Source organism: Bos indicus x Bos taurus, chromosome 15 (genome assembly GCF_003369695.1).
Source record: "Bos indicus x Bos taurus breed Angus x Brahman F1 hybrid chromosome 15, Bos_hybrid_MaternalHap_v2.0, whole genome shotgun sequence".
Taxonomy (NCBI): domain Eukaryota; kingdom Metazoa; phylum Chordata; class Mammalia; order Artiodactyla; family Bovidae; genus Bos; species Bos indicus x Bos taurus.
In genome coordinates this window covers 6,871,834-6,892,722 of record NC_040090.1, presented here as the reverse complement: position 1 = coordinate 6,892,722, position 20,889 = coordinate 6,871,834, and the positions used below count along the sequence as shown (strand labels likewise).

General features: G+C 54.0%; 2 protein-coding genes across 8 annotated transcripts in view; one reads left to right on the top strand and one right to left on the bottom strand.

Moving 5' to 3' along the window:
* Nucleotides 1-596: 596 nt before the first annotated feature.
* PACSIN3 (protein kinase C and casein kinase substrate in neurons 3) lies at nt 597-10,160 on the bottom strand. 4 transcript variants are annotated; one of them, XM_027562454.1, is made up of 11 exons: nt 9,782-9,871; nt 6,479-6,550; nt 6,146-6,235; nt 5,832-5,988; nt 4,439-4,674; nt 4,165-4,320; nt 2,833-3,008; nt 2,548-2,668; nt 2,248-2,375; nt 1,755-1,876; nt 597-1,127 (listed from the first exon to the last, which is right to left on the bottom strand). In XM_027562454.1, the coding sequence occupies exons 3-11, from the start codon at nt 6,197-6,199 to the stop codon at nt 1,012-1,014; spliced, it is 1,266 nt and encodes a 421-aa protein (XP_027418255.1). In that variant the 5' UTR covers nt 6,200-6,235; nt 6,479-6,550; nt 9,782-9,871; the 3' UTR covers nt 597-1,011. The 4 variants fall into 4 exon arrangements, with proteins under 4 accessions (XP_027418255.1, XP_027418256.1, XP_027418257.1 ...); XM_027562455.1 differs by lacking the exons at nt 6,479-6,550; nt 9,782-9,871 and adding an exon at nt 10,053-10,160; XM_027562456.1 differs by lacking the exon at nt 6,479-6,550 and having other exon boundaries at nt 9,782-9,894.
* DDB2 (damage specific DNA binding protein 2) overlaps nt 8,605-20,889 on the top strand; it is a 35,853-nt gene continuing 23,568 nt past the window's right edge. The window contains exon 1 of one of the 4 annotated variants that reach the window (XM_027562448.1): nt 8,605-8,692. The gene's annotated coding sequence lies outside the window, so the exon portion shown is untranslated. The remainder of the gene's footprint in view (nt 8,693-20,889) is intronic. The other 3 variants (XM_027562447.1, XM_027562446.1, XM_027562445.1) reach the window with 3 other exon arrangements.

Below are 20,889 nucleotides of genomic sequence, written 5' to 3'. Positions count from 1 at the left end.
GCGGGCCAACGGGCGAGCAGCCGGCGGAGCGTGCGCCGTGACGTCAGGGGCCCGGGCTCCACGCGCGCGCGCCCGAGTCCTCGCAGCGCCACGCCGGAGCCAATCCGCGGGCGGGGCGGGGCGACGGCTCGCCCACAGGCCCAAACCGCGCCGCCCGCGCGCTCCCCAGCCCCCCTGGGGGCGGGGGGCGGAGCCACCTCCCAGAAGCGTGTGTTCTGCGAGGCTCGGCCCTCGGCCTCGGTTCGGGCCAGTTCCCGACCGGTGAGTAATGATTAACAGTCCCTACCAAACACGCGGTGCCGCCGGCCTGAATGGGAAGATCAACTGGCCGGGCCCCCAGCTCCGCTCAGAGCTCAGCTCCTGACCTCCACGCATCCTCGGATGGCTCGCACCAAATCTGATCACGAGTCCCCTGCGGGACCCCAGGTTAGGTTAGGTTAGGGTCCCGAAGTCCCAGAGCAGGTAGCAAGCTGGCACACCTCCACCCAACCCCCGCCCCCGCAATATACTGCAGGCCCACCACCTACCCCCTAGTGCCTCCAGATGTCCACTGCCGCCTGACAAGGGTGGAATATCGAAAAAGATGCACAGAAGCCTTTTTTTTTCTTCGAAGTTTAATACACACTAGAACAAGCCGCAAGAGTGCTGCTAGCCCAGAACTACACTCACCCCAAGCCAACCCCTGGAACCCCAAACAGAGAGACTAGGAGCTGGGTCCACAGCTCCGGGGGAGACTGGAGGACTCTTTGGGGAGGCCCAGGCACCGGAGCCCTTCGGTCACTTCCTGACCTCCCCATCTTCTCCTCAGCCTAGACTCAGTTGGCCCTTCCGTACCAGTCCCTTCCCAGACACAAGGCCCCTCCCCTCCCTGGGTCCCAGGACTTCTCCCTCCTGGAAGGACAGAGCGGTCGCAGGGGGCAGGATGGTTCAGGGCCCTCAGGTCCGGCTGTGCAGACAAGCCGGGCTCTGACTCAGGGTGGAGAAACATTGCACAAGGGCTGCCAGGGCAGGTCAGGCCCCCACACACTCCACGTAGTTGGCAGGGTACAGGCCAATCCGGCCACTCTGCAGCTGGCCCTGACACCAGCCCTGTTCATCCTCCTCGCTCATCTTCAGCAGCTCCTCCCCTGAGAGAAGGGGGATTGGTCACTGGCAATTGCCCGCCCCATTCCTGTAATTGGGTCAAGGACTAAGGGGGAGGGGGTAGTCGGAGAACCCAGCTAGAAGAGACCTGGTTCAGGCAGAGGGAGGTCAAAGTCAGCCACTCCACCCCCAACCCCCACCCCACCCCACCCCACCCCCAGGCCCTGAATTCAGCAGTCAGGCCCCAGCTGGTGACTTTGAGAGGCAGGTGAGGCTCCAAGCAGACACTCTGACTCCTCGGGGATGGACCCAGAGCAGCCTTTTTTCTAATAGTTTTTAAAAAATATTTATCTGGCTGCACCTGTCTTAAAGGTCACATGCAATATCTTCGATCTGTGTTACAGCGTGCATGAAGGATCTTTAGTTGTGGCATTCGAACTCTAAGTTGGATCTCATTCAGGGATCAAACCCAGGCCCCCAGCACTGGCAGCATGGAGTCTTAGCCACTGGACCACCAGAGATGTCCCTAGAGCAGCCTTACAACTCAGAGCACTGACCCTTGAGAACTGAGCGTCTGGCTTCCCTTTCTCCACATTCCTGCTCAGGCTAGTAAAGGGGCGAAGGAGACGGGCTGCAGCCTGGAAAGGACCAGGAAAGGGGTTCTAGGGTACCTGCTCGGAAGCTCAGCTCATCGGCTTCTTGCCCCGCGTAGTCATAGAGCGCCCGCACCCGCACGCCTGTGGCAGCCTTCAGGGGGTTTTCCTCATCTGACCACTCCTCCTCATGTCTGCCACTAGAGAGGGGAGGACAAGGGGGCAGGCTTGAGTAGGAGAGCCTGGGACTCAGGGCCTAGGGCTCCCCCCTGCAGGAGCCTGGGGAGAGGCAGGTGGGGGGAAAAGCTGCAGGATTCTAGCCTGACTTCTGCCATGAATGCCTGCAAGCTCAAGCACACATCCTGCCACTCAGAGCTGACACGGGCAGTACATGAGAGGGAGTGTGGGGAGCGCCTGGCAGACCACCATATAAACTGGCATCTTTACAACTCAAAACATCAGCTTTGAAGCCACTTCAGGTGTGAAGGGCATGAAGGGAAGGGACAGAGGAAGGATGGCACAGCAGGGGGCAGAGCGGTGTCCTTCCCACAGCCTGGATCCTGGCTCTCACCGCGGGGACTGGGGTGGGGGTGCAGCGCCGTCTCTGGTGGGTACGATGCTGGTCAGGGTAACCTCGTCAGGGCTCCGGCCACCCTTCTCCTTCCGGCTGATTGTCCTCTGTGTGTCCAAGGACCACTCCTATGGGGACAGTGTTCAGGGCCAGGCTGGGCTGTAGGCTTGGTGGCAGCCAGGACCATCCAGACCACCTCTACCTCCTACATCCCAAACCCCAGCCTCCAGCCGGAGCACCAGGGTGAGCCCGGTGGGAGCCTACCCCACCTGCCAGCCCCAGCCTGCCAGGAACAGGTACCTCAAACTGGGGCCAGTTCATGGCCATGCCCGGCCCATGGGTGCTGCGCCACCAGCGCAGGTCCTCCTCGTCGCTGGCTGCCTCGATGCCCCGATGCAGGTCTCGGTGGAGTTCGTGGAACCTGTGTCCCGGGTATAAGCCTCAGGCCAGGAAGCCCTGGGTCTCGATTCCCCAGCCTACCCCTCTAAACACACCCTGCCTGCTCTCATTCAGCCAGCCAGAGTCCAGAGGCGAGGGGAGAAAGCCAGCCTCACCCAGATCTCCAGGCCCACCCAGAGGCCGTACCTCTCACTGCTGGAGAGGTCTAGGTGCTGGTGTAAGGTGAGCAGCATGTCCTTGAAGAAGAGGAGCCGCTGGCGCTCGGCCGCCTGGCAGCTCTCGAAGGCCTGCTCCATGTCCTCCATGTAGCGTGGGGTGTAGCGGTGCAGCTCCGCCAGGCTCTGCTCATACTGGGTCTTCGTCTGGGTGGGGAGAGGAGGGGCTCTGGTGAGGACAAGACCTTCTTCTTCTTCCACTCAGGACTCTGCTAGTCTTTCCTGCACACCTGCTGTGGGCTAGGCACCAGGGGCTGGAAACCTGGCTCCTGCCCGCTAAAACCCCAGGAGCCTAACAAGGGAGGTGACATTCAGGCCCAGCGGCTTTAAGAGTCCAGTGCAGGGACTTCCCTGGTGGTCCAGTGGTTGAGAAGATGCTTTCCAACGCAGGGGACGTGGGTTCAATCCCAGGTTGCAAAACTAAGATCCCATATGTCTTGGGGAAACTACGCTTGAGCACCACAACTAAGACCCAACAAATAAATGATAAATTTTTAAAAATAAATTTTAAAAAATTTAATAAAAGAAAAAAAAAAGGTGGTACAGAGTGAGATGAGGTTAACCTCATCTCAGAAAATGGCAACCCACTCCAGTATTCTTGCCTGGAAAATCCCACGGACAGAGGAGCCTGATGGACTATATCATCCTTGGGGTTGCAAGGCAGACACGACTGAGCGCACACGCACGGGCACACACACACGGGGCACCATGGAAGAAATCAGAAAAGGCTTCCGGGAAGAAGTGGAAACAGAGCAGCACCTCAGAGGACAGGGAGGCTCTGGATATGCAGGGCTGGAGGAAAAGCGCTCTGGCCGGGCGAGCAACATGAGAACTTGTCCCAGGGGGCACACCGAAAGGAAAGCAGCTGGGAAGGTCTCCTCAACTGCTAAAATTATCCCAGTGCCCCACACTGCACCATTTCTTTCCTGGGTAAAGCATCCTCTTTCCCTGGTGCGTGTGCACTCCGTCGCTCGGTGGTGTCTGACACTGCGATTCCATGGACAGTAGACTGCCAGGCTCCTCCGTCCGTGGGATTTCCCAGGCAAGAATAGTAGAGTGGGTTGCCATGCCCTCCTCCAGGGGATCTTCCCCACCCAAGGATCAAACTCACGTCCCCTGCATCTCCTGCATCAGTACTGGATTCTTTATCACTAAGGCCATTGGGACGCCCCATCTTTCTCAGGGTCCTATGTTACATGATAAGCTGGAGAGCAGGGGGCAAGTGAAGACGAGAGCAATGCTGGGGGCTGGAAAAGGCACTCAGGGAGCCCTGACCTGGGCTGGCGGGTCCCTCAGCCTGTACCTTCTCGGCCTCCTTGGAACACCGTTCCACCCGCTCCTGCAGCTTCCGCAGCTGCTCCTGAGACACGGCGCTGTCTGCCTTTGCGTGGCTCTCCCGCGTCTGGGCGGTCTTCTCCTCCTTCCGGGCCGCGTGGTAGCTCTTCTTGGAAGCCTCAACCTGGCGCACACGCAGAGACCGTGCTGGACCCAGGACCCTGCGCTGTGGCCCCTTCTAGCCCCAGGCCGACCCAGGAAGGGGGCGGACCTCTGCGGCCCCTCCTCCCTGCCGGGCTCACCTCCTTCAGCCTCTTGAGCCAGGGCTTCTGGGCCTTGCGGAAGCCGTCCTCGGCCGCCCGGCTCTCGCGGAAGCCACCCAGCACAGGCCGATGGAAGGCGCCCCGCTGCCAGGAGCGCACTCGCTCGCTGTCCTGGCCCTGCAGCTTCTCCCGCACCTCCAGGTGCAGCGCGCTCAGCCGCTCGGCCGCCGTAAAGAAAGCATGCCAGGCCTTCTCCAGCGTGCCATACTGGGGGCCTGCGGGGAGGGGTGAGCTGGGGCTGGGCCCACCTGCTGGCAGCGAGCCTTCCCCTCCACCAGCAGGGGCTTCTGGGCGCCAGGCATGGGGCAGAGATGCGAAGATGAACGACAAATGGTATCAGCTACTGCTGACTGAACACCTACTCGGTGCCTGGACACACGGTCCCACTGAGTGCTCGACTCATCCACCACCGTGAAGACGGCGTCACCAACAACGTGGAACAAGCGAAAAGGCAGCCCAGAGAAGTGAAATTCGTTGCCCAAAGCATTCCAGCTACAGGTGGAGCTCAGATCCAAACCCAGGTGTGTGGTATAAATCACTACACTCTGTTGCCCCAGAGAAGAACTAATGTCTGTCCCCAAGGAAGGCAGCTTGTTTGGACAGAAGGAGCCCAAGCGCCAGAGCCAGAAAACCTGGGCGCAAGTTTTGCTCTTCTTAGCTGTGTGACTTCAGGCAAGTCAGTTGGCCTCTGTGAAGTATCCCATTCTCCTCTAGCAGATAGTTAGAACAAGACCGTCTCCATGATAGAGCTGTGATTGGTTGGTTCTAAGTCACATCTGACTCTTTGGCCACCCCATGGACTGTAGCCTGCCAGGCTCCTCTGTCCATAGGATTTCTCAGGCAAGCATACTGGAGCAGGTTGCCATTTCCTTCTCCAGGACATCTTCCCGACCCAGGGATCCAACCCACATCTCCAGATTCTCTACCACTGAGCCACCAGGGAAACTCATAGGGTTATTCAGTTCAGTTTAGCTCAGTCGCTCAGTCGTGTCCAACTCTTTGCAACCCCATGAACCGCAGCATGCCAGGCCTCCCTGTCCATCACCAACTCCTGGAGTCCACCCAAACCCATGTCCACTGAGTCAGTGATGTCATGCAACCATCTCATCCTCTGTCGTCCCCTTCTCCTGCCCTCAATCTTTCCCAGCGGGTTATTAGAAATATCAAAATAACTCATTTGATGGTGCTTGGCAAACCCTAACAGCACAAATGTAAAGAATAACTAGGAGGATCTTCTCTCTTTAAAGGGAGGGCAGATGGGGAAGCCTCCAACTTTCCACAAGAGGTGCAAAAAGAAGCTGCCCTGCCTGGCTGCCCCTGCCCCCCACCTCGGCGGTCCTCTCCTCTCCACGAGGCCCGAGCGCTGGCTCACCCTTCTCCACGGCGCCCCTCCACTTGCGGGCCCAGTCGGCCAGCTGCTGGGCGTAGGCCTTCTCGATGCGGGCGCGCTCCTGGAAGCAGCTGACCAGGTCCCCGCACAGCCGGTGCCCGTCCTCCACCCGCTGCACGGTCCGCCTGTAGTTGCCAGCCTGTGCAGGAGACGAGAAGCCTGGTGTCGCCCAGGGGAGATGCTCCCCTCCCCGGGGGCCAGGGCTGACGCGAGGCTCCTCCTTGGGACAGGTGGCTGGGCCCAGAGAGGGGTGGGCATTTCAGCGCCACCCCCAAAGCTAGCACCCAGCTGCTCACCTCCCAGAAACTGCCCTCCAGGGCCTCCCCTCCAGCCTCTTCCTCTGGAGCCATGGTGTCCCCGCAGCACGGAATGGTGGCGGATGGGGGCTGCAGAGGGCAGAGGGGTAAGCAGGAAAGCCAGGCGCACTTCGGGGGTGAGGCAAAGAGCCCCTGCTACCCCTGGGTTCTGCCCCTTCCCACTGCCATCCCCACTCCCCAAGGAACTGTCAAGAGCCAGGACTCAGGCAGGGGTCTGGAAGTCCCAGGAGGGGCCCGAAGGGGGCAAAGATGGTGGTTCTATGGCTGCTCCTCTTGCCCTGGCCTGCCCTCCCACCACCTCAGTTCATGTACCTGGGCCTAGAGTTCACTCCGGAGACCTGGGTGTCCGACCCTCACAGCTGCTACCGTGATCCTGCCTCAACGCTACCAAGAGCAAAGCAGGGGGTGAGGGTGGGGCTGACCGTGTCCAGGGCGGTGCCCAGCTCCCCCGATATAGCAACTGCTGTCAGAAGCGCCAGATTCCAGCCAGGAGAATGCCAGTCAGGTCACACGGTCCAGCCGGGGATTACATGGCAGGCGGGGGTGGGTAGTGGGCAGAGGGCCCTGCTGCCCCGACCGCAGATGAGATAAGGGGATGCCTGCCCAAGCCAGGGCTCTGTGGCCTCTCCTTGAACAAGGCGACCCCTCCCCAGACCCGGCCAGGTCAGAGGGTACCCAGCCACACCCCAGGAGCTCCTGGGGTGGCAAGAGCAGACTGGGAGCCAGGAGGCCTGAGGCTTATCTTGGCCATGAAGCTTGAACAAGTGCATTATACTGTCGTCTCCTAAGGGGCCTCGGCTCCCTCCCAAGATGGAAATCCCGCCTTCTTCCCTCTTTCTGTGCCAACACTGGCATAAGACTCAAGGCAGCAAACAAGAACTGTGAGGAGCCTGACGGTCACAAGGGACACTCGTCCTGCTCCACAGCATCCCTGAGGTCCCACAGGATTCCGTGAATAATGAGTAACTCAGCCCCACCCTCCAAAAGCCCAGAGTCTGGGGCAGCACAAGGTGTCAGACAGGTGATCAGCCAGTTACAATAGTGCGTTCCAGGACTGCGGGGGAGGGCAAGGCAGATTCCAGCCCCAGAGCTCCCCCTGGGGGAGCTAGAGGACCCAGAGGCACGCGGCCACTCCCTGCCTGTCCCTGGGCAGGGTCTCAGCTGTCCCCAGCATCAACCCCCTAGAAGGAAACCACTTCCTCCTCTGAACAAACCCCAGGGACATGGCCAGGCCCGGGAGAACAGTGTGTTCATTGCCTCCAAGGCAGGGCTTTATGACAGTTCTCCCCCAAACTAACTCCCTCCCCACCCTCCAAAACTCAAGTGAGGGCTTCCCGGGTGGCTCGGTAAAGAATCCACCTGCCAATACAGGAGACTTGGGTTTAATCCCTGGGTCAGGAAGGTCCCTTGGAGAAGGAAACCCACTACACTCTTCTTGCCTGGGAAATTCCATGGACAGAGGAGCCTGGCAGGCTATAGTTCATGGGGTCACAAAGAGTCAGACACAACTTAGCAACTAAACAAATGATACTTTAAATGGGTGAATTGTGTGGTATATGTCAATAAAGCTGTTATTACAAAAAAGAAAACTGGGTAGGCATCTTCTCCAGGCACCATCCCATTCCTCCATCCCCAATCCCCACCCCTCTCTCCGGGTATATATCACATTGGGTATATATCTCCGGGTATATATCACATTGGCTTGCGACTACAGGCCAGGATCTATCCTCAGTCACTGGCAGAGACTTCCTAAGGGTCCAGTTTGTGTTCCTCCAGGCACTGGAGTTAGTAGCTGAATTTAAAACACACACGACATCCACCTGAAGACCAGGAAACGCACAGGATAAGGCAGCTTTGAGAAAACATGGCCTGCGTATGCTTCTGCCTCTCAGCTCACAGCAGGGAGAGCTCAGGCCCTCAGGGGAGATGCCTGGGCCCAGAGTAGAAGGATGGAGCAGCCCGCCCCGCCGGGGTCCTCAACGCTTCCCCCTTGCTTCTGAATCTGTCCCATTTACCCAGAAAGGACATGCCAACCAGATGGAGAGAAACAGAGCTGCAGCTGTAAACCCCAGGGCCTCAAGAGCTGTCCCAGCCAGGCATCCAGGGGCCGGGGCCCCTTGCCTGCCCCAGCCTCCTGGCTCCCGGCTCCCAGGAGAGCTGCCCCCCACCCGTTCCCTCTCTCTGGCCCCAGAACAGAGCGAGCTGTGTGTGCAGGGCTGGCACCGCTCCCTCCGGCCTCCCAGAGCAAACACGAGCCCAAGCCCCAGGCACAGCCAGCCCCACTGCCCCAGCGGACCCAGCAATGGGGGAATGGGCCTGTGCCTTGACCCCTGCTCAGGAGGGCCAGTACCCTATGCCTCCTGACCCCGGCAGAGACCCAGCCTGCTCCCCAGAACACACTCTTGCCATGGCCAAGAGCTCGGGAAGCAGATCATGAACCTTCCCAGCCCAGGGAGCCAGCACCTAACTGGGCTGGGACTTGCCGCTGGGGCTTGGCAGGGTCTCCTCACAGCGTCCTGAGCCAAGGTAGGGAGTCTTGGGGTCCAGGGAAGAACCCACTTTCCCTTAGGAAGCCACTAGGTACCCCTGTCCAGACCGGCCCCAACCCTGTCCCGAAATCCCCGGGCATGGCCCTGGGAGGGAGCCCTGCTGTCCTGCCCTGCCCAGGCTCCGTCCTGAGTCACAGGCTGCGCCCAAGGACCTCTTCTCCAGCAGCCCCTCCCGATCTGCCGGCAGATTTGACCACACCGAGGTGGGCGGTAGACCGGTCCAGAGAGGGGTACTCAGGCAAGAGCCACTGGAACCTGCAGCCAGGGAGGCCCCGGAGGCTGGGGGAGGGGTGGCCCGGGAAAGGGGGAGGAGGCCGGCCCGGGAGGGGCATAACAAAGGGGCACTTTTGGAAACCCGACCGGCCCCGCCTGAGGTGCCAGCTCCCCGATGACGCACTCCAAACCGAGAGCCCTCACACCAAACCTCCGAACCCAGGGGCCGCCGGTCTCTCGCCTCAAAACCCTTATGGACGGGCGCTCTGCTTGCGGGCCAGGCGCTGCACACCTCGGAGCCGCTGGAGCCCACGAGGAGCGGCCGGGCCAGGCCTGGCCCTGGAAACTCCAGGACTTCTTGGCCAAACTCGCTGAACTCGGTCTCGGCGCGGGGTGGGGGCCCGCCGGTAACCGCTGAGGGGAGGGGGTGCACCCTGCCTTGGCCCGCGCCGCCGGCAACTCCAGATGGTGGCCCGGGACCGGCGGCCCCAGGAACTGGGGCTCTTTGCTAAGGGCGAGGGGTCGCTGGGGAGCGAGGCCCCTGCTGGGGTCCCAGGGCGGTCTGGGGCCTTTGAGGGACCCCAGGAGATGGGATGGCCCGCCAGCCCCGACGCCTCCCTACCCCCCCGCGGCGGGTCTGGGAAAGTGCCGGACGCGCGGCGCCGCAGAAGGGTCACCCCCTCGGCGTGGCGGCAGCTCTTGCCGCGCTCCCGCAAAGCACAGCTCCCCGGGGGCTCCCGGGGCCGGAGCCGGTCCCACAGCAAACCAGGAGCGGGAGGAGGAGAGGGCGTGCTCTATCTAGCTGCGGCTCCCGCCACCGCCTCCCCGCCGTCCCCGCCCGGGCAGCACTCACCGCGTCCTCCCTGGGCGCCTCGGCGGGTGGGGGGGGTCCGGCCACGCTCCGACCCAAGTCCTGTCGCTCCCGGGCCGGGGCCGCAACCGCCTCCCGGAGCGCGCCGAGCCCTCCCCCCGGGAAGCCCAGCCCCCAGCCCCGCCCTCTCCTCGCGCCCGCGGGCCCCAACCCCACCGGCCAGGAGCTGCCTGCATCGCGGCGACCAGCGCGGCTCCCGGGGCGCGGGCTGTGGGGTCTCGGTTCCCGCCCGAGGAGCGCCAGGGCCGCCTACCCAGGGTGGCGCTGTAAGCAGTCTGATTTCGGCTTTGCCTCTCCCCGGCCTCGGCAGAACCTGGGAGAGCCGTGGAAGCGGGAAGGAGTCCGGCCTGCACCGGCTGTCTTTGGAGGGAGGCCTGGGGGAGTGCTACACTGCCTTACTCTTTTTGCTGAGCACAGCTTTCTTAAAAGTTATAAGTTAACTTAGACGTTTACTTAGGCGTTAACTCTGGAGAGGCACATAACCATCCACTTGTAAGCGTTAGGATTCCCATTGTATAGATGCAGAAACTGAGGCTCAGAGACCTTTAGCACCTTGCACAAGATCTGTCGTCGAGCAGGGCCGGGACTCCAAAGCCTTGCCCTTTCCTTGCACAGCCCTCTTGGCCAATCTGATGGCCCATTCTGAGGACTGGGTACTACACGCGGTGGAGGTGGGGCAGAAAGTTATGACCTCCTCCCCCGCACGTGTTCTTATTCCCAGATTTTGTACCACGGTTCATTCTTAAATCCCTTCGCCCCTCCACCCCCTTTGTTAGTAGATCTTTCCAGATCGCCACGATGCGACCCCCCCCCAACCCTTAATAAACCCCTGCTTCCTCACCCCCTTGCCCCGCACCCTGGGATTTTTCGGAGCCTGCCTGTCGGTTATTTATATCCACTGGAGCGGTCCAAGAATGTTCTGAGTCTGACCTAATCGCCACCTGCTCGGTCTCCCGGCCCCTCCCGCTTCCTCCTGGGCCCGGTGACCCGGCGGCCGTGCCCTCCGCCTGGCAGGCGAGAGGGGGCGCAGGTCTGCGCGGTCCGACGCCCAGGGCGCTCAGAGGGTCTGGATCGCGCAAATTGCTGGGGGCCGCAAACCCTCCCGCGCTCTCGGAGGAGTGCGCCCCCAGGGGACGGCGTGCGCGCTGGGAAGCCGAGAGCCAAGCTGTTCTCTCTCTAGCACGTCCTCTCGGTCCCCACGCCCCCACCCCCACCTCTACTCTCCCCGAGGAGTGTGAGTCCCTGTGCACGGATTTTTAAACGACAGCTTTAAAAATAGCAAAATTATGTAGTTTCTAAATCCCCGAGGAATCACGGACGCGTTCTCTGCGTAGATAAATCCGCTCATAAAATGAAAAGGGGGCTTGCAGAGAATGAACGAGGATAATTTCAAACCGGCATCTAAGTCTCTGAGGACTGACTTGCCCCGCAGTCCTCGTGGGAGGGTGAAACGGCCCGTGGGGCACCCTAGACAAGCCGCGTTCGGCCCCTCGCACCTGAGGAGTGGATCCTCGCCTGGGCGCTCGCAGGGTGTGAACCCAGCAGGAGGTAGCTCCCGAGACAAGTTTCAACACCCACTCTCTTGGGGCTTGGACAAGTCCCTTTTCTCCGTATCTCTGTTTCCACCTCTATGAAACACGACATGTGACTGGGCTGACCTCCCAAAAGGGCCTGTGCAGCAGCTAATTAATGATTGTAAAACGACTGCGAATGAGAGGAGCTGAGGTAACATCTAACGACAGCCATACTGTTTTGTATTGTTTAAAATCAGTTACCATCCCACCTAGTGCCCGGAGGGGCTTTAGGCACCTGGACAGAAAGTGTGAAATCACAAGAAAGAAATGAATTACAGGAGCCACCTATCAAAAACCCATTAAAAATAAAGGCTGCAAGCCAGACTCTGGGATCTAGAGAAGTCACTCTAGAAACTCAAAAAAACAGGGCCGTTTGTCAGACCACAAAGAGAAGGGAATGCGGAGTGGAAAACATCTGGCATCCCTCAGGTTCAAATCTGGAGAAATGCTGCAGCTGATCTTCATTGCCCCTAAGGTACTGTAGGGAGAAAAAAATAACCCAAAACCCAGAGCATAGTGAGCTGCTTCAAGGGTCAGAGGAGACAGAGCTGACCTTGGAAAGCCAAAGTCCTGCTAGTGCTGCCCCAGGGTTCAGATTTCTGTGCTCCGCAGCCAGAGCCCCTGAACACTCACGGGGCTCCATCAGTGGGTTCCCAACTTGAACAGAGCTCAAGATGAGATGCCCAAGGTCAGGAGGACCAGATAGACAGAAACCCAGAGGGGCAGCTTGGTTCCCGGCACCAGGTGGCAGGTTGGTCCTCAGCCCAAGTTCACAACACTCACAGACTCACTCCCCTTGAGTTTCTGGAATGTCCTAAGGACTGTTCCTTTGTTTGTTTATTTATTTATTCACTCAGCCAATCAAGAAAACATTTGAATTTTTGCTTTATGCTAAGCCCTAGGCTGGGTGTTGGGAATACAAAAACAAAAAAGGCAGAGTCCGAGGTGTACGTTAATGATACAATATGCGCAGGAAATGCTATGGGAAAACAGAAGCAGAACAGACCACCTTTCACCGGGCGATGACACTTGACTGGTCTTGATGAGCAAGAATTAGTCATGTGAAGAGGCATTCTAGGAGGGAGCATCAGGGTGTGCCAAGCGCCGGAGGTGTTAGCATATGACATGGTGACCCAGCAATTCCACTTTTTGGTATCTACCCCAGCCAAAAGTGTACAAGTCTAGGAAAAGGTCCGAGGATGTTTGCATATAGTATTGTTTGCAGTAAGGGAGAAACTTGAAAACAAATGGGTAGTGGTTGGGTGACATCCCTGGGGGTCCAGTGGTTGGTTGGGACTCTGCCCTTCTACTGCAGGGGGCCATGGGTTCGATCCCTGATCAGAGCAATGAGATCCTACATGCCATGTGGTGTCGTCAAAAAAAATTTTTTTTAATGAAGAAAAAAAAAAAAGAGGCCATTGGTTGAATAACCTAAAGTCCATTCATGCTTTTGGATTACTCTGCAATAACCTAAGAACAGGAGAGATAAAGATATGTTCCTATATGAAGACATCCAAGATACTGTTGCATACAAAAAAACAAAGTGCAAAACACTCAAAAATTCAGAGAATATGCACCAAACTGATTTTGGTGATTTTCTCTAGAGAGAGGCTTCCCAGATGGCTCAATGGTAAAGAATCTGCCTGTCAATGCAGAAGACGCAGGAGACACCAGTCTGATCCCTATGTCAAGAAGATCCCTTGGAGTAGGAAATCGCAACCCACTTCAGTATTCTGGCCTGGAAAATTCCATGGACAGAGGAGCCTGGCGGGCCACAGTCCCTAGGGTTGCAAAAAGTTGGACTCAACTGAGCATGCACACACACTCTAGAGACAACTGGTGAAGGAGATCTTTGTAATCTTTGAAAATTAACGATGGGTATGTACTTAAGCGTAAATTGTATAAACAGTTTTGTTTTAGGAGATGGTGATGAGTCGTATTGTCTAAAATGGTGCTGCTCCTTTCACACTTCTCATAGACAATCTCACTGTGTGGAAGGAAGTGACTAGATCAGATTTGTCCTTTAAAAAGATAACTCTGGCAGCCCTTCAGAGTGTAGATTGGAGTGGGCAGAGGGCTGCAGGCAGGACTGATCTTCTCTGAAGGCTGCTGTTTGTCTCTGTGGCCTCTGGACATTGCCCCAGCATTCCAGACGGGCAGCTAAGTAAAGTATTCTGGTTCAATAGCTATGTTTTTAAGATCTCAGGCAACCCCAGGTGGAAAAACTGGTCCTAGTTATTGAGAAGGGTTAACCTCAGTCGGTCGTGGAGGGTGGGACTGGGGGGTGGCTGTTTCTGGGCTGAAACACAGGAAGAACAGCAGATGGATGGCATTAGAGTGAAAAATGTGCAGCAGATTTCAGAGCGGGGACTATAGAGAAAGCCTCTCTGGGTGGGGTCAGGAATTTGCCTGGGGCAGAGTCTTTGGAAGGTACTATTGCACAGTCCACATTACAGCTCTGCAGGCAAGGGTTCTGCTCAGGAAGCCTGCCCTGCTTCATTGGGACCCTTCCCCAAAGTCCACTGGGGACCTCCTTTTTGGTAAAAGAGGAATTCTAGTGGGGGATCCATTCATTCAGCTGACTTTCAGAGAACGCCTGCTATGCCAGACGCCATGCTGGATGCTTGGTCCAGTGCAAACAAAGCAGATATGTTTCCTGATTCTGTGGATATGATAGGATAGGATAAAGCGACCCCATGGACTCTGTGACCCCATGGACTGTAACCTGCCAGGCTGCTCTGTCTGTGGGATTCTCCAGGCAAGAATACTGGAATGGGTTGTCATTCCTTTCTCCAGGGGATCTTTCTGACCCAGGGATCAAACCTGAGTCTCCTGCATTGCAGGTGGATTCTTTACCATCTGAGCCACCAGGGAAGCTTCATGGAGTTTCCCTAAAGTCAAAAGCCTGCATACACAATTAGAAATTGTGATATGTGTTTTAAAGGGGAATAAAAAGGATAGCATAAAAAAAAAAGGATAGCATATTCAAAAGCAGAGGCATTACTTTGCCAACAAAGGTCCATCTAGTCAAGGCTACGGTTTTTCCAATGGTCATGTATGGATGTGAGAGTTGGACTGTGAAGAAAGCTGAGCACTGGAGAATTGATGCTTTTGAACTGTGGTGTTGGAGAAGACTCCAAAGAGTTCAAGGAGATCCAACCAGTCCATTCTAAAGGAGATCGGTCCTGGGTGTTCTTTGGAAAGAATGATGCTAAAGCTGAAACTCCAGTACTTTGGCCACCTTATGTGAAGAGTTGACTCATTGGAAAAGACTCTGATGCTGGGAGGGATTGGGGGCAGGAGGAGAAGGGGACGACAGAGGATGACATGGCTAGATGGCATCACTGACTCGATGGACGTGAGTCTGAGTGAACTCCGGGAGTTGGTGATGGACAGGGAGGCCTGGCGTGCTGCAATTCATAGGGTCGCAGAGAGTCAGACACGACTGAGCAACTGAACTGAACTGAAAAAGGATACAGTGCTATGAAAGAAGAATAACAGGGGAAGCATAATTTCAATGCGTCAGAAGGTCAGAGGACACTTCTCTCAGAAAGTTTAAGCTTCTCTACCCCTGGAGGCCCAAAAGACAAATGGAAGTCAGCTAGGTAAAGATAGAATCTAGAAGATGGCGTTCCAGGCAGAAGGACTGATGTGTGCAAAGTCCCTGTGATGGGAACTTGACCTGGGAAAGAAGGGCAGAGTGGTGAATGAGAGGGCGAGAGGGCGAGGGTGAGGTAAGAGGGGCAGGCAGCTCTCAGACACTGCAAGCTTTGTTTTATACTGAGTGCAGAATTTAAACAGAAGAGAGACCTTGAAGATCTTTCTGGATGTTGTGTGAGGAATAGATTAGAGCAGGGGATCAGCAAACTGTAGCCTGGATGGCCCATAAGGTAAGATTTTTATTTTGGGGGTTTTTTTTGTTTGTTTGTTTTCAAAGCTATGAATCCTTTAAAGATTATTATTATTTATTTATTTGGCTGTGTCAGTTGCAGGATCTTTCCTTTTGGCTTGTGGACTCAGTAGTTTCGGAGTCAGGGCCTAATTGTCTGGTGGCATGTGGACTCCTGACCAGGGACTGAAACTGCAAGGCAGATTCTTATTTTTTTCTCTTATGGTCAATTGATTTTTTTCTTAATTTTTAAACACCAAAACCATTTTGTATTGGGGTAGAGCCGATTAACAATGTTGTAGTGGTTTCAGCTGAACAGCAAAGGGACTCAGCCATGCAAGGCGGATTCTTAACCACTGGGCCACGAATGAAATCCCTAAGACAACTTTCACTTAATTAAATGGTTGAAAAGAATCAAAAGAAGAATACTCTCTGTGTTACATGAAGGTTAGAAGGAATTCAAATGTCAATGTCCATAATTTCAATTATTTATTGAAATTAAAATTTTCCATAAAGTTTTATTAGCACACAGGCACTATCCTGAACCTCACTGGTGAGCCCGAGACCTGGGAGAAGGAACAGAAACGGTGCAGAATGGGAGCCCTCTGTACTTGATGTGAGCCCGTACCAACCGGGTGGGAAGGGGAGCTTACAGAGTGTCTATGGAGTTGCAGGTGATCTGCTGAGCATCTGGTCACCCCAGCCTCGTAACAACCCTGTCCAGTTGGATTTATTCTTCCCATTTAACAATGGAGGGAAGAGACTTTGAGAGGTGCGGGATCTGCTTTGGGACACAGCTAGGAAGTAGGAACCTGAGGGCTTACCAACAGCAGGGAATAATTTTTCCCTCTTGGTGATACCAAGCACCCACAGCAGAGATTGGATATATTAGCTTCTGAGGGCTGCCGAACAAAAAACGGTGACTTAAAACAGCAGAAATGTCTTCTCTTAGGGTTCTGGAGGCCAAAAGTCCAAAACCAAAGTGTTGGTAGGGCCACACCTCCCTCTCCAGGCTCTGAGGGAGAAGCTTTCCTGGTCCTTCTGCTGGCTGCTGGTGGCTGCTGACAACGTGGGGGCATATTTGGTGTCCCCTGGGCGACAGCCATATCACTCCAGTCTCTGCCTCGATCTTCACACCATCCTCGCTATGTGTCTGTCTCTGTCTTCTTCTCTCTCTCTGCCTCACTCCTATAAGGACACTTGCCCCTGGATTACAGTCTAATCAGATAATCCAAGATGATCTCCTTATTTTAAAATTCTTAACTACATCTGCAAAGACCCTCTTTCTAAATAAGATATCATTCACAGGTTCTGGAGATTCAGTTCAGTTCAGTTCAGTTACTCAGTCATGCCTGACTCTTTGCGACCCTAGGGACTGCAGCACACCAGGCTTCCCTGTCCATCACCAACTCCCAGAGCTTACTCAAACTCACATCCATTGAGTCGGTGATGCCATCCAACCATCTCATCCTCTGTCATCCCCTTCTTCTCCAGCTGCTTCAATCTTTCCCAGCATCAGGGTCTTTTCAAATGAGTCAGTTCTTCACATCACGTGGCCAAATATTCAGGACTGATCTCCTTTAGGATGGACTGGTTGGATTTCCTTGCAGTCCAAGGGACTCTCAAGAGTCTTCTCCCACGCCACAGTGCAAAAGCATCAATTCTTCAGCGCTCAGCTTTCTTTATAGTCCAAGTCTCACATCCGTATATGACCACTGGAAAAACCATAGCCTTGACTAGATGGACATTTGTTGGCAAAGTAATGTCTTTCCTTTTTAATATGCTGTCTAGGTTAGTCATAACTTTTCTTCCAAGGAGTAAGCATCTTTTAATTTTATGGCTGCAGTCACCATCTGCAGTGATTTTGGAGCCCCCCCAAAATAAAGTCTGTCACTGTTTCCACTGTTTCTCCATCTATTTGCCATGAAGTGATAGGACCAGATGCCATGATCTTAGTTTTCTGAATGTTGAGCTTTAAGCCAACTTTTTCACTCTTTCACTTTTATCAAGAGGCTCTTTAGTTCTTCTTCGCCTTCTGCCATATGGGTGGTATCATCTGCATATCTGAGGTTATTGATATTTCTCCCACCAATCTTGATTCCAGCTTGTGCTTCATCCAGCCCACCATTTCTCATAATGTACTCTGCATATAAGTTAAATAAGCAGAGTGACAATATACAGCCCTAACGTATTCCTTTCCTTATTTGGAACCAGTCTGTTGTTCCATGTTCAGTTCTAACTGTTGCTTCCTGATCTGCATACAGATTTCTCAAGAGGCAGGTCAGGTGGTCTGGTATTCCCATCTCTTTCAGAATTTTCCACAGTTTGTGGTGATCCACACAGTCAAAGGCTTTGGCATAGTCAATAAATCAGAAATAGATGTTTTTCTGGAACTCTCTCGCTTTTTCGATAATCCACCGGCTGTTGGCAATTTGATCTCTGGTTCCTCTGCCTTTTCTAAAACCAGCTTGAACATCTGGAAGTTCACGGTTCACATACTGTTGAAGCCTGGCTTGGAGAATTTTGAGCATTACTTTAGTAGCATGTGAAATGAAGGCAGTTGTGCGATAATTTGAGCATTCTTTGGCATTGCCTTTCTTTGGAAGCTTCAGCATCGGTCCTTCCAATGAATAATCAGGACTGATTTCCTTTAGGATGGACTGGTTGGATATCCTTGCAGTTCAAGGGACTCTCAAGAGTTTTCTCCCACACCACAATTCAAAAGCATCAATTCTTCGGCACTCAGCTTTCTTTATAGTCCAACTCTTACATCCATACATGACTACTGGAAAAACCATAGCTTTGACTAGATGGACTTTTGCTGGCAAAGTAATGTCTCTGCTTTTTAATAGGTTGGTCATAGCTTTTCTTCCATGGAGCAAGCATCTTTTAATTTCATGGCTGCAGTCACCATCTGCAGTGATTTTAGAGCCCAAAAAAATAAAGTCTCTCACTGTTTCCATTGTTTCCCCATCTATTTACCCATCTATTCTGGAGATTAGGATATGGGTATATCTTTTCAAGGGCCATCATTCAACCCTCCACACAAGGCTGGAGGAGCCCACAGCTGTTAGCCTTGGACATCTAGTATAATGCTTCTTGAGCTTAAAAAGCAGACTGCCTTTTCAGAGACCTTCTTCATCCAGTTTCATAAATCTATCTGCCTCTTTGCGGGATGGATCAGCAGCCTAAATGCTGTCAACATGAATGGGGTATGCGCTTCCAGATTGCCTATCTCTATGACAAAATGCTCAGATTCTGGGGCTTTCTAACACTGGGCAAGTCTAGCACAAAGAGGAATCACAGTTAACGTGCCAGCGATGATGCCCACGCAGGGTGTGGAGTGTGGGTGAGGGTGTGTGTAAATCGGTAGTAAGAACACCCCCTCCCCCAGGCTATCGGCTTCACCTGTAAGAACTACGGCTATCCTGGCAGCTTATCACCTTCCTTTACAAAGAGAATGTTAACTGCGGCTCCTCGGGTAAGTTTTTTGTCACATGCTGCTGGAGTTACAACGTCCTAATAACAAGACCTTGGCTCCTAGGGACAGGAGCCAAAGGCGGGCAGTGGGGAGGGGGTGGGGAAGAGGGAAAAGTACAGAGATGTAAATGCAGTTCTCCCGGTCCCACCAGCGGGTGACTCATCCACTCAGGGAGAACTGGCTTGTCTGTAACACAGAGAGAACCATTTTTATTTCTGCCACTTGGGATTTTTGCAGTCCCTAGAAGAGACCTTTGGCTTGAGAAGAGCAAGTAGAAGGCATGGCCTGAACTCAGATGCCCGCTTTCTCATTCTCTGGTCCCCGCTCTTTCCATGATGGCTCAGTGACTGGTGAGAATTCTGGAGAATAGTCTCTCCACCACCTTTTTCAAACCTTATCAGTAAAAAACATGCTGCCAGGAGATTATATAACAACTTCTATTTGTAGAGTGCTTTACAGTTTGCGAAGCACTTTCATGTATTATTTCAGCACTCTGGCGAATGCCCTGCAGCTCTGGCTGCCTAGGGAAGTTTTCTGGCATCCTATGCCAATGGTATTTCATGACAGGATATTGATTTAGTGTGTGGATGGTGCTTCATGCCCCACAGCAGAGAGAGAAGGTAGGGTTTGGGGGTATTTACACAGCTGTCTGACACTTCCAAAGCTACCCCAAATTATTATATTTTTGAAAACTGATGCTGTTCCCAGAGAGTGGGAGTCATGCCCTCACTTCACATTATTACAAATCTATTCATATTTGGGCAGTTAAATATGTACTGGAGATGCCAAGTAACAAGGACCCTGGATGCTGTATTCAGTCTGTCTCCAGTCTTTTAGGAGGAATTTAAACTTCAGTCTCCTGCAAATGCTGCCGAATCCTGGAGGCTGTCATTTGCAAACCACTGGACGCAGTAACTGTGTGTGGGAAGCCTGCACACGCCATCCATGTGGATTATGGATGGTTTTGCAGACTCAGCGGAGTGTTTGGATCCACAGACAGCTTGATCAGAATCGGAGTCATGTATCAGCCTGCAATAGGAAAATAATCCCTACTAGATGGAAACTTCCCACAGGGAGACCAGAGTTGAAAGCAGTCCCTGGTTTCTGCGGCTTTAACAGCAAGACAGTCACAGGATCACAGATTTTAAAATCAAAAAGGATCTGAGAGACCCGCCTCCTCTCTCCCTTTCATTAGATGATCAGGCACAGAGAAGCGAAATGACAGCTCCAAGACCACATACGCAGTCTCAGTACAGTGCTCTCTCCACCGTGCTACATTATTTGTTCCAGAAAACACCTAAGCCACACATTGTTTTGCAGACCAAAGAAACTGGCTTTATTTAGGGCCATGCTCACGGTCTGCCAGGCTTCCAGTGTGAACACGAGGCCTTGATTTGCTACCACCAGCAGCTTTTGAATGAATTACCTTGTGATGCCTTATGTCAAAAGTAGTGTCACAGATAGAACCCAAACATCTGTAAAGGGGGTTACCTGGCACAACCTCTCCACGGCATGAAACCAGAGCAATGCTGTGCCATTCACCCCATTACGAGAGGAGCCGCATCCAAAATATGTATGAAATAGTTTTGTCCACTGCGCACCCAATGGTTCATCAGATGGGAATGGACCAAGCCCCTTGTGAAACAGCAAAACTCAGGGTAAGAACGGCCCATGACACAACCTGAGGCAAAGAGCTTTACTGGTATGTGCAAGGTAGGTTTTCACTGCTCACATGTGGTTGGTTTGTTGTTGTTTTATATCCACCATGGAAGACGCCTCAGTCCTAAACAAAGATTGTAGGAAAATCTGGTATTAAGCGGGACGTTTCCTTTGCTTGTGAGTCCATTATGGCTAACAGTTACCTCCCTGCCATTCTGTCTTCTACTCCTCCTGCCTGGAAGGTTCTCCCCATCTCCCCTGCCTCAGTTTCCTCTCAAGATTTAAGTGTCACCTTCTCTGGGAAGATTTCCTTAACTCTGTTTGTTCACTTAGTAAACATTTTTTGGCACACCCACACAGCATGTGCGATCTTATTCTCCAACCGGAGATTGAACCCCCTGGGGGCATTGCATCTTAACCACTGGAAGGCCGCCAGTAAAGTCCCAACACTGTCCCTTATGTACTCCACTCCAACATGAGTTCAAGT

Bases quoted from the DNA above. Each gene is read 5' to 3' on its own strand.
- PACSIN3 (XM_027562455.1), bottom strand. From the start codon at position 6,199: ATGGCTCCAGAGGAAGAGGCTGGAGGGGAGGCCCTGGAGGGCAGTTTC. The intron at 4,675-5,831 runs GTGAGCCAGCGC...CCCTCCCCGCAG, and splicing joins GAGGGGCGCCGTGGAGAAGG to GCCCCCAGTATGGCACGCTG. The intron at 3,009-4,164 runs GTACAGGCTGAG...CTCCCCACCCAG, and splicing joins GTTCCAAGGAGGCCGAGAAG to ACGAAGACCCAGTATGAGCA.